We start from the raw sequence: 15,251 nt of genomic DNA, 5'->3' as shown, positions 1-15,251 counted from the left end.
GTGGCACTTAATTTGCCATGCTTTCCCTAAAAGAGGCAATGCAGGGCCCTCGTCGGCTCTAAAGCTGGTGGGGAAGACCCTCATCCCCTTCATTAAATACTGTCCTAAATTTCCACAATATTTGGAGTATAATTCTGGAGTAGAGGGTTTTGCTGAATTCACTTAGTCAAATTTACACATTATAAAAGACAAGGGGGAAGCAGTAACATAATGGTATTGTCATTGAACTAGTGTTCCAGAGACTTAGGGTAATGCTCTGCAGACCTGTGTTCGATTCCAACCACAGCAGATACTGAATTTGAATTCAGTAAAAATCTGGAAGTAAAAACCTGACAAAACCATTGCCCATTGTCCCATAAGCCCATCTGGTTCACCATTGTCCTGTAGGGAAGGAAATCTGCCATCCTTACATGGGCTGGCCTACGTGTGACTCCAGACCCACAGCAATGTGGCTGACTCTTAAATGACTGAACAAGGGCAATTAGGGATAGGCAATAAATTCTGGCCTAGCCAGCCATCCCATGAATGAATAACAACAAACAATGCTCTCCAGAAGAGAGCACAGAGGTTACAGGAAAAGATCGATTGAATATATGTAAAAGTGTACGAATAAGTGATAAATACATTTGAGCACTAAAACTCCAACTGTAGGGAGAGGCTTCCAAAATCCCTTGGGAGGAATCAATTGATGGCATTCTTTAAAATTTTGTCGTCTTGAGTTTTCTGGCAATCCAATTTCAGGGTCAATACCAAAAGAAAACTATTAACGTATACCTGAAAGAAATATTCCAGGTTGAAACTTGCAGGTGGTTTATCTTCAAGTGTTTACATTTATTTTTAAAGTGATAAATTATCATTTTTAAATATGTTTAATTCGCCATCATGTTGCCAGCTTCTTGAATAAACCACCAATGACATCAAGCTAATTGTGGGTTAAAGCAGATTGCTGAAGCTTAAAGAACATAAGAAGGGTAAGAATTTAGGATTAATGTAAATGTTTCAATCCAATGTTCCATTTGTCATACAATTCTAGGCAATGGGAAATTCTGCACAGCCAATGCTGAATGTGGCAGTTCATTGTGTTCACCCGATGCTACCTGTAGTAACATAACAGGGAATTTCAGCTGCACATGTAACACAGGATTCACAGGTAACATAGTCACCAATCTGATCAGTTATAATATGCTCCTTCAAATGGAACATTCATACTTAAGTTAAGCCAGGCCTCGGAATTGTCCAACCCAATGATACTGCAGTTATTGCTGGAAATATTTTTTTTACCAAATATCCAATGTAAGCTTTTCATTACTAATGAGTTGGTCTCCTGTGACAGTGCTCCAGGTAAATCAAGTGTCAAGCAAATTACTAATTATTGGAGTGTTACACAATGGCCCAGACTTTGCAAAAGTAATAACGATGAAACTATCAATGTTCGCAGTCATTATTCCTTTGAAACTGACAGCAACTTTTGAACTCCACTTAAGCACCATTAATCATGGAATTCCAGATGTTACCATCAACATTTCCATGATTCTGCCTAAGGCCCACTCTTGAAGTACACCCAGACTGCAATCAATTGAAAATTGCGAACTGAGGGGTACTTGTCCTTTCACACTATTAATCTCACCGTAAAAACATTGAAACATTTAGACTTTGTTGAATGAGGTATAACTGGTTTAATTGTGCATGAAATTCATAGTTGCTGCTGAACAGCCTCACTGGCAACGTAGCCCCTAAAACTTTTTGGGGGTGTAAGGGTGATTTATTTGAATGTGTGATATCTTTCAATTTTTTTGTGCAGCCAGTAACTTAAAGGGAGAGATTTGTGTGCACTTGAATGTGAGCCTTTGTGTTTCATGCAGCCACATGGCCACATAGCTTAGAGGCAGCATTGCTCACTGGCCCTGAAAAATTAATTGTAGGTTTGTGGAATTGTCAGTATTCCCCATTAAGGTAAGAAATTCAATTTACCTTAAAATTTTAAAAAGGAAGTTTTTTTTTTTAGCAACTGTCCAGCATATGTTTTTTGATAGCAAATGAGTTGGACTCCTGTGGCAATGCTCCAGTTCTTCAGGCTAGTCTCCTTGGCCCAACCATTTTTAGTTGCTTCATCAATGACCTTCCTTCCATCATAAGGTCATAAGTGGGGATGTTCGCTGATGATTGCAGAATATCCAGGCTTGGGTTGACAAGAAGCAAATAACATTCGTGCTACACAAGTGTCAGGCAATGACACGAGAGAATCCAATCATTGCCCCTTGACATTCATTACCATCACTGAATCCCCTACGATCAACATCCTGGAGGTTACCATTGACCAGAAACTGAACTGGACTAGCCATGTAGCCATGTATAAGAGCAGGTCAAAGGCTAGGAATCCTGTGGCGAGTAACTCATCTCCTGACTCCCCAAAGCCTGTCCACCATCGACAAGGTACAAGTTAGAAGTGTGATTGAATACTCCCCACTTGCCTGGATGAGCGCGGCTCCAACAACATTCAAGAAGCTTTACACTATCCAGGACAAAGCAGTCCGCTTGATTAGGCACCCCTTCTACAAACGTTCACTCCCTCCACAACCAATGAATAGTGACGGGAGTGTGTACCATCTACAAGATACACTGCAGAAACTCACCAATGCTCCTTAGGCTTCACCTTCCAAACCTATAACCGCTACCATCTCAAAGGATGAGGGCAGCAGACTCATGGGGTCACCACCACCTGGAAGTTCCCCTCCAAGCCAGTCACCATCCTGACTTGGAAATATATTGCCGTTCCTTCATTGTCATTGGGTCAAAATTCTGGAACTCCCTCCCTAACAGCACATGCGCCACAGGGGTTGCAGCAGGTCAAGAAGGCAGTGTACCACCACTTTCTTAAGGGCAGTTAGGGATAGGCAATAAATATTGGCCTAGCCAGTGATGCCCACATCCCATAAATGAATTTTTTTAAAAAATTGGATGACAACTAATAACCAAAGTGTCACACAATGGCTCAGACTTTGCAAAAGTACTGACAATTAAACTGCATAAGCACCATTAATCATGGAATACTAAATGTTACAGTCAGTATTTCCATGGTTCTGCCTAAGGCTCACGGTTAAAGGACAGCCAGACAGCAATCAATTAGCAAACACAAACTGATCTATCTATCTTAATCCTCTATGTATGCTTCAGTCATTTATTCAACTTTGTAATATTTAATAAGAAGTGAATGAAAATTACTGATGTTTACTTCCTGACATGCTGTTTGTGAGACTACATCAATGTGATTGGCTATTTACTCTGCTTGATGTCATTACTTGCTGGAGACCTGCACATCCCCTTGACTTGGCACCAAATTCAAACTATCATTGCAAAAGGGGAAAACCATGCTACAGATATCTTTAGATCCTTCTGGACAACTGTCTTTGATGTTAGCAGCAAGCAGTGTCACTTCACCATAAAATCCAGTCCATTGTAAGAAATGGTGACCCTGAATTTCCTCAGCATTCAATAAGGTACCACATGTAAGGCTACTTAATAAGATAAGATAGCATGGCGTTGGGGTAGTATATTAGCATGGATAGAGGACTGGCTAACTAATAGAAGACAGAGTTGGGATATGGGGGGCATTTTCAAGATGGCAACCTGTAACTAGTGGAGTGCCTCAGGGAACAGTGCTGGGGCCACAATTATTTACAACATATATTAATGACTTGGATGAGGGAAATAAATGTACTATCGCCAAGCTTGCAGATGACACAATATGTGGGAAGGCAAGTGGTGAGGTTGACACAAAGAGTCTACAGAGGGATTTAGACAGGTTAACTGAGTGGGCAAAAACGTGGCAGATGGAATATAATGTGGGAAATTGTAAGGTTGTGCACTTTGGCAGGAAGAATAAAGGAGCTGAATATTATTTAAATGGAAAAAGACTGCAGAAAGCTGCAGCACAGAGGGATTTGGGGGTCCTCATGCATGAATCCCAAAAAGCTAACATACAAGTTCAGCAGATAATAAGTAAGGCAAATGGAATTTTGGTCTTTATTTCAAAGGGAATGCAGTATAAAAATAGGGAAGTCTTGCTAAAACTAAGCAAAGCACTAGCTAGACCACACTTAGCATAGTGTGAACAGTTTTGGTCCCCTTATCTAATGAAAGATATACTGGCATTAGAGGCAGTCCGGAGAACGCTCATTAGGATGATCCTTGGAATGGAGGTATTTTCTTATGAGGAGAGATTGAGTAGGTTGGGCCTGTACTCATTGGAGTTTAGAAGAACGAGAGGTGACCTTATTGAAACATGTAAAATTCTTAGGGGGCTTGACAGGGTAGATGCTGAGAGGTTGTTTCCCCTTGTGGGTCTAGGACCAGAGGGCATAATCTCAGAGTAAGGGGGCACCCATTTAAAACAAAGATGAGGAAGAATTTCTTCTCTCAGAGGGTAGTCAACCTGTGGAATTCTTTGTCACAGAGGGCAATGGAGGCTGGGTTGTTAAGTACATTCGAGGCTGAGATAGATTTTTAAACAGTAAGGGAATCAAGGATTATGGTGAAAAGGCGGGAAAGTGGAGCTGAGGATTATCAGATCAGCCATGATGTCATTGAATCGCAGAGCAGATTCAATGGGCCGAATGGCCTACTTCTGGTCTTACATCTCATGGTCTTAGGTCTTAAAATTTGGAGTGTAAATCTGGATTACAGGGTTTTCTTCACTTCAAGTAGTCATATTTGCAGATGATACCAAACTATGAGGATGAGAGCCAATGAAATCAGGGAGCCACCTCAAATGTTACAAAACGAGATGAGCAAAATATAAATGAATTGGACAAATGAAGATGAGATACATCAGGGCACATTTGTTCTGGGGTGGGGCTGGTAACTGACAAAATCCTCTGGGAAACTACATTATTGGCAACTGTTCCATTAACTCCTTGACTTTCAGTGAGTTTCCTGCCAGAGTAATGGGAAGCTAAGAGACCTCCTCCAGAATTTCAGGGAAAATTAGTGTAAGAAGATTATTAACACATACTTAACAAAATAATCCAGGATGAAGCATGCAGATGGTTTATCTTCATGTGTGTACATCAACTTTTGTAGTGATAAATGATCGTTTTTAAATATTTTTAACTCTCTATGCGGTGGATACCGTCTTGAAATAACCGCCGAGAGCATTACACTCATTGTGGGGTAAAGCTGCTTGCTAAAACTTAAAGAAAGAAGGGTAACAATTTATGATTAAGAGAAACATTTCAATACTAAAATCCAATGTTCCATTTCTCATACAATTCTTAGCAATGGAATGTTCTGACTACCATTAATGAATGTGGCAGTCCACCATGTTCACCCAATGCTATGTGTAGAAACACAACAAGAGAGTTTCAGCTGCATACGTAACACAGGTAAAATAGTAACCAATCTGATCGGCTATAATATGCTCCTTCAAATGGAACTTCCAAATCTAAGATGTAGCCAAGCTTTTGGTTATTGTAGTTATTGCTTAAAATTTCCTTTTTTCCAAATGTCCAATGTAAATTTTTGTTAATTTTTGTTAATTAGCAAGTTGGTTTCCTGTGGCTTTGCGCCTAGAGAATCAGATTACAAGCAAATGAACAATGACTGGAATGCTACAGAATGGCCTAGATTTTGCAGAAGGAATGGCAATGAAATTGTCAGCTTTCACCCCTCATTATTTCTCTGAAATTGACAGCAACTTCTAGACTCTGCAGATGCACAGTTAAATGTGGGATTGCAGCTGTTGCTGCCAGTCATTCCATAGTTCTCCGAAGGGAGTTCTGTTGAAGCAGCCCCAGACTGCAAACAATTAGAAATCAAGGGCTGGTGTGAAATGGTCCTTTTATGCTGTTTGTCTAAATTTTAAAGGTTTTTACAGTGAGACTATGTTGAATTAGGAATAACTGGATTTTTAACATTGTACGAAATTCATAATTACTGCTGAATATCTCACTGATAACATATCTTGCATTTTATTTGATTGTGAGGGCAATTTGTATGAGTGAATTATCCATTTAAATTTTTTGGCATAGCCACAGATATGTGGTAACTGACAGAGACTTAGTTCTGCACAGCGAGTGTGGGAAATTTTTGGTTGCTGTGCAGGCACATAGCTGTACAGCTTAGAGGGAGCATTGCTCTCTGGTGCCAAAAAGCTGATTATATATTTATGGAATTGCTTAATTTCTCCATTATGATAAGAAATTCCATATAACCTGTTCTAAAAAGTATAAGTTTATTTATGATATTTGGTTTCTACCTTAATCCCATATGTGCGCCCCAATCATTTATTTCTCTCTACAAAATTTAAGTAAAAGTGAAGGTTAATTAGTGCTTTTTTACTGATTTTCTGCCTGTGAGAATACCTCAAGCTGATTGGCTGCTTACCTGCCATGACATTACTATCGCTGAAGGCCTGGAGATCTCCTTGAATGGTTGCCAGATTCAAACCAACATTGGGAAAGGGGCAAACCATGCCACAGACATCACTACGTCCAGTGGGAAACTGTCTTCAAGATCAGTGGCAAGCAATGTAATTTCACCATTGACTGAAAAACCCAGGCCAATGTAGCAAACGGTGACCCTAAATTTCCTCAATTGATTTTGATCAGGGCAGGGAGGCAGGAGGAACTGGGTAAACCCCCAGAGAAACTCCATTAATGACAGTTTTCTAACTTTTCCATTATTTCTGCCAGAATAACAGGAGCCTGAAAAAACCCATGTGAAGGGGCAATTAGTGTAAGGACATTATTAACATATACCTAAAGAAATAGTGCAGGATGAGGCATGTAGATTGTTTTACCTTCAAAAGTTTACATCTACTTTTAAAGGGATAAATAATCATTTCCAAGTATTGTAACTCTCTCTGAGGTTGCTACCTTTTCAAATGAGCCAACAAGAGCATCAAGCTCATTGTGGGGTAAAGCCTCTTGCTGAAATTTAAAGAACAGAAGAAAGGTCAGAATTTAGGATTAATGTTAATTCAATACTAAAATCCAATATTCCATTTTTCATACAATTCTAGACAACAGATTGTTCTGCACTGCCATTGATGAATGTGGCAGTCTACTGTGTTTACCCAACGCTACCTGTAGTGACACAACAGGGAATTTCAAAACGTATGTAATGAAGGATTCACAGGGTAAAATAGTAACCAATTCTGATCAGCTATAGCATGTTCTTCTATATGGAACTTTCATAATTAAGTTAACCCAGACCTCAGAGGTAGCCAATTCGAAAGATATGGCACCTATTGCTTGAAATTTTCTTTTTCCAAATGAACAGCATAAACTTGTTAACTAAGTACTTGTTATCCTCAGGCATTGCTCCTAGAAAATCAGATGACAAGCATATTATTAATGTTAGGATTATCATAGATTGTAAGACCACAGTGATCCTAAATTCTCTGAAGAGCTGGAGTGCAATTCCAATTAGTTTGGTTCACATAGCAACAGTAGAGCCAGGACCCAGAGGTGCTGGATCTTAGCTCCAAAAGGAAATAAAAGGGAATTTCCACAGGCAGGAGAAATGGTTCATCTCATAGATTTCCTGAATGCTTAACTTGTTCTTCACTCAAGTGCTCATCAACATGACTTAACAGTACCTGATATCCTACAGTTCAATTAAAAATAAAGGGCATTGTCTTTGAGGGAACTTCTAGCAATGGTTGATCAAGTTAGTAAGAAATGCTACATTCTGTATCACAGATGGTCTTCTAATGTTGGTTTAATGTGAGTTGATAGACCAATATGGAGGGGGTTTTGCTCAACTCCAGTACGTATTATACCAAACTTGGAACTGCTTGATTCTGACATTGAATAGCATTGTACATGGAATTCTTTGTAATCATGCTGAATTACTGTAAGACTTTGCTGTTCCATCAGTAACGCAGTCAAATATATATTTATATAAAAGGAAAAGCAATGAATCAGTTAAATAAAAATTGAAAACAAGCATTATTTTACAATACCCATCTGCATCTATTTAAAGTACTAATATTTATTATATTCATTTAATTTTAATACTTTGAACTGCCCTACTTTAGGAAATGGTACAACCTGCTTTCCATTGCCTGATCCATGTGGCTCTTCCCAGTGCCCTTCCTCGTTCTGCAATAATGGAGGAACCTGTGTACTCAACCCTGCCAGTGGCTGCAAACCATTCTGCCAATGTCCAAGTCAGTACAGAGGAGAGAAGTGCACGGAGGCAGGATCTGGGTTCATTGCACAACCTTTGCCAAGTATGTTTAAATATTTGATGTATTGTAACTTCAGAAAAAAGTTGTAATCCCATCTCATTATTATTAAATAATTGTCAACACAAGTAGGACTTTCTCATTGTTTTAAAATGAGTCAGATATTTGCTTTTTGCTTAAGAAGTAGATGGTTATAAAATTAAACTGATAATAAAAAGGAGTTGCCATTATAAAGCACATTTCACATATTCAAGATGCCTGTAGTGGCTTCACAGCCAATTAATTACTTTTGAAGTTCAGTCATCTTTGTTTCAAAGGTGGACCCTGTAGTCAGGTTAAATACAGCAACGACCTACAAACAGCAAATGAGAATAATTACTTTGTTAATAAAGCATGCTAGTTTCCAGATAATCTACAGTGCAACAGAATATATTTTATTTGTTTACATTAGATTGAACATCTTTAGATATTTCCTACAGAGAAATATTGTAGAAATACTTAAGAACAGTATGATTAAATCTATTTATGAATGTTTTGATCCTGTGTTATCACAAATAAATATAAATGTCTCAAATATATCTCAAATATCTCATGAAGCCCCTTGGGATGTTTAATTACATTGAAGGCACTGTATAAATATACAGTTTTATGTATGATATCCTACTTAGAAGAGCTATTCTTCTTTGCCTATTATAAATTTGTCCAATTCAGACATGTTATAATTTTATCAAAAATTATCACAGTCACAAGCTACATGGAATTGAAAAATTGTTACATTACATTTTCTCCCCATATTCGGAATTCTAACAGTTTTTTTTCATTGTATTTTTTGTTTATATTCCATAATGGAGCTTTTTCCTGCTAGCATGATGAAAAAAGCATCTTATGGTACAGAGGAAACACAAGAGGCTTGTTTCATTTCTAAGTCATTCAATAGTATCATTTTATAATGGAATTTAATACATTCATGATGATTGAGGATTCGGTTTCAAACACTGTAGACTCAGACTGGCCATGAGCTATCAATATAATATTGTTGTAATGTCACAATGGTACTGCTCGGAGATTGGAATTGGACCATGTTACCTTAAGAGCAATGAAAGAACTTTATCTAATAGAAGTTTGCTTTGTGAGTGGGTGAAAAGTAGAAAAAAATCATCAGATGTCAGGATTTTCTTCCTTTACTTCAAGTAGCAACTACACATGCAAAAGCATTATTAAATATCAATTGTGGGAAAATATATTTTGATTTCGTTTCAGTTTTGCCAAAGAGATCTGTCAATATTACATTGAAAGTACAAGGTGTTGATGTGAGTGTCCTAAATGACAGTAACAGTACAGACTACAGATCTCTGACAAGTATCACCGCAGAAAAGGTATGATCTGATTTTTCATTGCTTGTTAAACATATGCTTTGTGAAAATCAATGGGGCTTCAACAAACTAGGCACAAGTAAATTATTGTCAGGCAATAAATTCTTACAGGTGTTCACTAATATTCTAGAAATTCTTACTGTAATGCCCACTTTTACTCTTTCTAATGTCAGCAGACAGTGGGCATGAATTATTTCTCAACATTATAAATGGAGCCCATATTTGGAAGCCAGTGAATAAAGTTGAAACTAGTGCATTTCAATTGACCCTAGGCTGACAACAACAAAGGAACAGACAGTATAACTTGGGTCAACTGACCGTTGCAGTATACAGGTGTCAGCTCTGAAAATATGGCGATCAACAATTGGCATCTTCAAAAAAAAGCTGTGGCTCAAAACTGGTCCATTTGGCATCCACAGCTGACCAGTTGGACTCAAATGAGGCTCAGGCCTTAGAACCTTGGCTCCATTAGTCTATCCAAAAGTCAAAAGCTACCATCTGTGTTTTCCAACAAAACATTAAAACGGGAAATAGTTTATATTTTTTCTAGCAAATACTTGGTTTGGCTAATTGCTGCATGGTGTACAATGCATAGTGCAGTAACTACAAGGTGTGATGTAAGGTTTTATTGTAGATGATGCCTTTTTACATATCTAATTTTAAAATAGGATGATTTTAAAGAATCTGATACTTTTTGTATAATCTTTCAGAAACTATGTAATAAGTTTTATAATTACAATATTAATTTACCTGATAATTCAGGCAATCATTATGTCCTAAGATTTAACATGAAGATAAAGATTTAGCTAACTGTTCCATTAAATTTCTTAGGTCCTTGGAATTCTGCAGAACATAGAACATTTTTCTGAAAATTCGGATTATGTTTTCTGGTTGGTACAGTTTAAGCTTTGATCAATATATATTTGTGTCTATTCTACAAACAGTAAGAGTTAGAAATATTTTTCAAGTCAAACATGGGCAAGGAAACCTCATATTGATCTCCACATACTGCTACCGCACCCACCCACCCCCCCCATCCCGCCCTTCAGCTGATGAATCAGTACTTCTCCATGATGAACACCACTTGGAAGAAGCGTTTAGAGTGACAAGGACACAGAATGCACTTTGGGTGTCAGACTTCAATGTCCATCGTCAAGAGCAGCTTGGTAGCACCATTCCTGACTGAGCTAGCTGAGTCCTAAAGGACATAACTGCTAGGTTGGGTCTGCAGCAAGTGGCAAGGGAACCAACAAGAGGGAAGGACACACTTGACCTCCTCCTCACCAACCTGCCTGTCGCGGATGCATCTGTCCGTGACAGTATTGGTAGGAGCGACATCCCGTCTTCACATAGATGATACCCTCCATTGTGTTGTGTGGCACCATGGTGATGGGATAGATTTCAAACAGATCTTGCAACTCCAAACTTGGCATCCATGAGGCACTGTTGGCCATCAGCAACAACAGAATTGTATTCAACCACAAACTGTAACCTCATGGCTAGGCATATCCTCCACTCTACCATCACCATCAAGCTGGGGAATCAACCCTGGTTCAATGAAGAGTGCAGCAGGCATTTCTAAAAAGCAGATGTCAACCTGGTGAAGCTACAAAACAGGACTACTTGCATGCCAAACAGCAAAGCAGCATGCAATAGACAGAGCTAAGTGATCCCTCAGTCAATAAATTAGATGGAAGTTCTGCAGTCCTGCCACATCCAGTCGTAAATGATGGTGGTCAATTAAACAACTAACTGGAGGAGCAGGCTCCACAAATATATTTCCATTCTCAATGATGGGGAGCCCAGCACATCAGTGCAAATAACGAAGTTGAAACATTTGCAGCCATCTTCAACCAAAAGTCTTGATTGATTTATTTCAGCCTCCTCTTGAGGTGCCCAGTATCACAGATGCCAGTCTTTAGTCAATTCAAATCACTCCATGTGATACCAAGAAATGGCTGAAGGCACTAGATACTGCAAAGGCTATGGGCCCTGACAATATTCCGGCAATAGTACTGAAAACTTGTGTTCCAGAACTAGCAGCACCCCTAGCCAAGGTGTTCCAGAACAGCTACAATACTGGCAGCTACCCGACAATGTGGAAAATTGCCCAGGTATGTCCTGTCCACAAAATACAGGACAAGTCCAACCCATCCAATTAGCGCTCCATCAGTCTACTCTTGAACATCAGCCAAGTGATAGAAATTGTCATCGACAGTGCTATCAAGCGGCACTTATTCAGCAATAACCTGCTCATTTAGGCTGTGTTTAAGTTCCACCTGGACTACTCAGCTCCAAACCTCATCACAGCCTTGGTCCAAACATGGACAAAAGAGCTGAACTCATTAGGTGACATGAGAGTGATTGCCCTTAACATCAAAACAGCAATTGACCGAATGTGGAGCCGTAGCAAAACTGAAGACAATTGGAATCAGGAGGAAACTCTCCACTGGTTGGAGTCATACCTAGCACAAAAAAGGTAATTTGTGGCTGTTGGAGGTCATTGTTCTCAGTCCCAGAACATCACTGCAGGAGTTCCTCAGGGTACTGTCTTAGGCCCAACCATCTTCAGCTGCTTCATCAATGACCTTCCCTCCATCATATGGTCAAAAGTGGGGATGTACAATCATCAGTGAACAATGTTCAGCACCATTCGTGACTCCTCGGATACTGATGCAGTCCATGTCCATATGCAGCAAGACCTGGACAACATTCAGTCTTGGGCTGGTAAGTGGCAAATAACATTCATGCCACAAAAGTGCCAGTCAATGACCATTTCCACCAAGAGAGAAGCCAACTAGCTCTCCTTAACACTTAATACAATTACCATAGCTGAATCCTCCTCTATCAATGCCCTGGGGATACCATTGAAAGAAACTGAACTGGTTCAGCCATTTAAATACTGTGGCTACAAGAGCAGGTCAGAGGCTGGGAATTCTGAGAGTAATTCACCTCCTGACTCCCTAAAGTCTGTTCACCATCGACCAGGTTCAAATCAGGAGTCTGATGAAATACATTCCACTTGCCCAAATGAGTGTGGCTCCAACAACGCTCAAGAATCTTGACACCATCCAGGACAAAGTGGCCTGCTTGATTGGCACCCCATCCACCACTGTAAACATTTTCTCCCTCTACCACTGACCCCCAGTGGCAGCAATACAGGGTACACTGCAGCAATTCCTCAAGGCTCCTGCGACAGCAAATTCCAAATTTGTGACCTTTACCACTTGAAGTACAAGAGCAGCAGAAGCATGGGAGCACCACCACAAGTAACTTTCCGTCCAAACCACACAACATCCTGAATTTGAATATTATTGTCGTTCTTTCACTATTGCTGGGTCAAAATCTTGGAACTCCCTTGCTAACAGTACTGTGGATGTACCTACACCACATGGCTGGCAACTGTTCAAGAAGACAGCCCACCACCACCTTCTCGAGGGCAATTAGGGATGGGGGTAATACATGCTGGCCTAGCTAGCAATGCCCACATTATGGGCTGAACTTTTCCCTCGTTGGGCGGGCACCTGACCCGAAAGAGTGTAAAATGACACGCGATGACATCGGGTGAATGCCCAATGTCATCGTGCAATCGCGCGATATTTCAGTCGGTAGGTGCACATGGGAATCAGCAGCTCAGCCACTGACAATTAAGTGGCCTATTAAGGCTCTTAGTCAATTAATTGATTGGAATTTTTCTCTGCCCATCCAACTGTTTGGTTGCCAGGTGGGCGAAAAGGCCAAACAGCCTTTGCATTTTTGGCGAAACCTCATCCACGGTCAGAATGAGGTTTCGACCAGTGATTTAAAAAAAAAAACTTGTAACACTCCTATTTAACATGTCCTTGCTCATGAGGGGACATCTTTTTCATTATTTTAAATATTTTTATTTTTATTGTTAAAAATCTTCACCTCCCTGAGGCAACTCTGTGCCTCAGGGAGCTTTTACTGCACACACCCCTGCTCATGCGCACGCCTCCACGCTCGCGCTCCTCCCACCCCCCTCCCCCCACCCTGGCAGTGCTGAGTGCTTCAGCGCACGTTTCATGCTGGCTGCCCGTTAATTGGCCACCTAGCGTGAAATCGTTGTCAGCTTCGTGACTGCTCCCAGGACTGCCCACCTGACGTGCCCGCCTGACAAGGGCAGAATTCTGCCCCATGCGAAAGAATAAAGTCATATTTATCCTTCACTTATGGCTTTGAGTTCAGCCCATGAATGAGAATAAATAATTATTAGATTAGGTTTTAGAGTAATGTGTTTTTTTATTTGTTTTTTATAAATCCCATGCATTTGTTATCTTTTATAATTTTCTCAAAGCCATTCTGGTATGCTGCAGGTTTATCTACAGATATACTTCAAATAAAAACCCACATAGGATTTCCTGCTTTGATTGTATGATCTTTCATCCATAAAATAATTCCACTGATTACGAATGCCTCTTATTAGCTTTTCAGCAGGCAATCCATTCCCTAATTTATACGACTGAAGAAGCTTTTGGAAAATTCAGAGATTAGATGTTTAATGAGAAGCATATCACAGGGTTGTCACAAAGAAGTTGGAAAAAATATTTCCTCATGGAGGATTTTTAAAACATTTAGCACAAGTTACCATTGGATCAACAAATATAACATCATTTAAAAGGGAATTTGATGGATATTCGTAAAGTCGAAGTATAAGAGGATATGAGGAAAGGGCAAGGAAACCAATTTAGATTAAGCATTTTTAGTTGAAGTTTTAACATAGGAGCAGGCATGATGGGCAGAATGACCTCCTTCTATGCTATAATTTATAAGCTTCTGGATCAATGAAATCAGTGGTGAAAAATTTAATTCTCCAAATATAGAAATGTCAGAACAATGTACGGCAATGTAAACATGAGTAACAGTTGCCGAACAATTTATGACACAAACTAGGCTTAAATTTCTAAGAAGAAACACCATAGGACCTTATCCACTCTAGCTTAGTACTAGCTGCCTAATACCAAACCATGGAATATCATTGAGTGGATGAAATCTTGCAACAATTCTTTTCACTTTTGTCTTTGGGGTGGAAGCAAAATAATGCTTTATCAATTAGATAGTATCATGATCTATAAAGTGTAAACCTGGTGACTGGTGTGGTTTATGCATTTGTATCATTATTTTTCCTCCAGACCTAAAATACTGGACAATATAAACATTGACACATCTGGTTATAGAAAAGGAGTTGAGCCAATATTTCTAAAACATTTTTATTGATGTGTGTAATGTTGTCTACAATGAGGGAATTCCCTGAAGTCCACTCATCGCACTGATACTATCCCCTAATATTTTAAAGCTAGATTGTTCAGGCATCTGCCTAATTTAGCTGGAGGCCTCTTCAATATATAGGCTTCTAACCAGTAGAAGCTGCTGAACACCCAGTGAAAGTCCTGCCGGAGAAGTCGAAAACAATTTTGTGGGACTAGGAGGAGCACAAATGCTCACAATGGGTCTCACAATGAAAGTCTGGGCTATTGTCATTGCAGGGCCTCCCCTCTTCACCCCCTTTCATCATCCCAACCCCTCAACCCCCTCCTGGATCTTTGCCTCTCCCTGGCATTGTGTGCTGTCTTCTCCAAAAGGAGAGGAAGCAGAGTTATGAGTGTTAGAAATTTATTATGTGAAGATAAGGGAAGCACAACATTTATGCAGGCTGTGTGTGAGGCATGGGT

At 39.7% G+C, this 15,251-nt stretch overlaps 1 protein-coding gene across 2 annotated transcripts in view; it reads left to right on the top strand.

Annotated features, from left to right (window-relative positions):
- LOC121292663 overlaps positions 1 to 15,251 on the top strand; it is a 188,692-nt gene that overhangs the window by 161,321 nt on the left and 12,120 nt on the right. For both annotated transcript variants that reach the window (XM_041214933.1, XM_041214925.1), the window contains 4 exons: positions 1,034 to 1,150; positions 8,039 to 8,233; positions 9,449 to 9,564; positions 10,393 to 10,451. In XM_041214933.1, coding sequence (XP_041070867.1) covers positions 1,034 to 1,150; positions 8,039 to 8,233; positions 9,449 to 9,564; positions 10,393 to 10,451 — 487 coding nt within the window. The remainder of the gene's footprint in view (positions 1 to 1,033; positions 1,151 to 8,038; positions 8,234 to 9,448; positions 9,565 to 10,392; positions 10,452 to 15,251) is intronic.

The sequence above is a fragment of the Carcharodon carcharias genome, chromosome 2, assembly GCF_017639515.1.
Source record: "Carcharodon carcharias isolate sCarCar2 chromosome 2, sCarCar2.pri, whole genome shotgun sequence".
Classification (NCBI taxonomy): Eukaryota; Metazoa; Chordata; class Chondrichthyes; order Lamniformes; family Lamnidae; genus Carcharodon; species Carcharodon carcharias.
The sequence above is the reverse complement of the archived record's forward strand: the minus strand, read 5'-3'. Positions and strand labels throughout refer to the sequence as shown.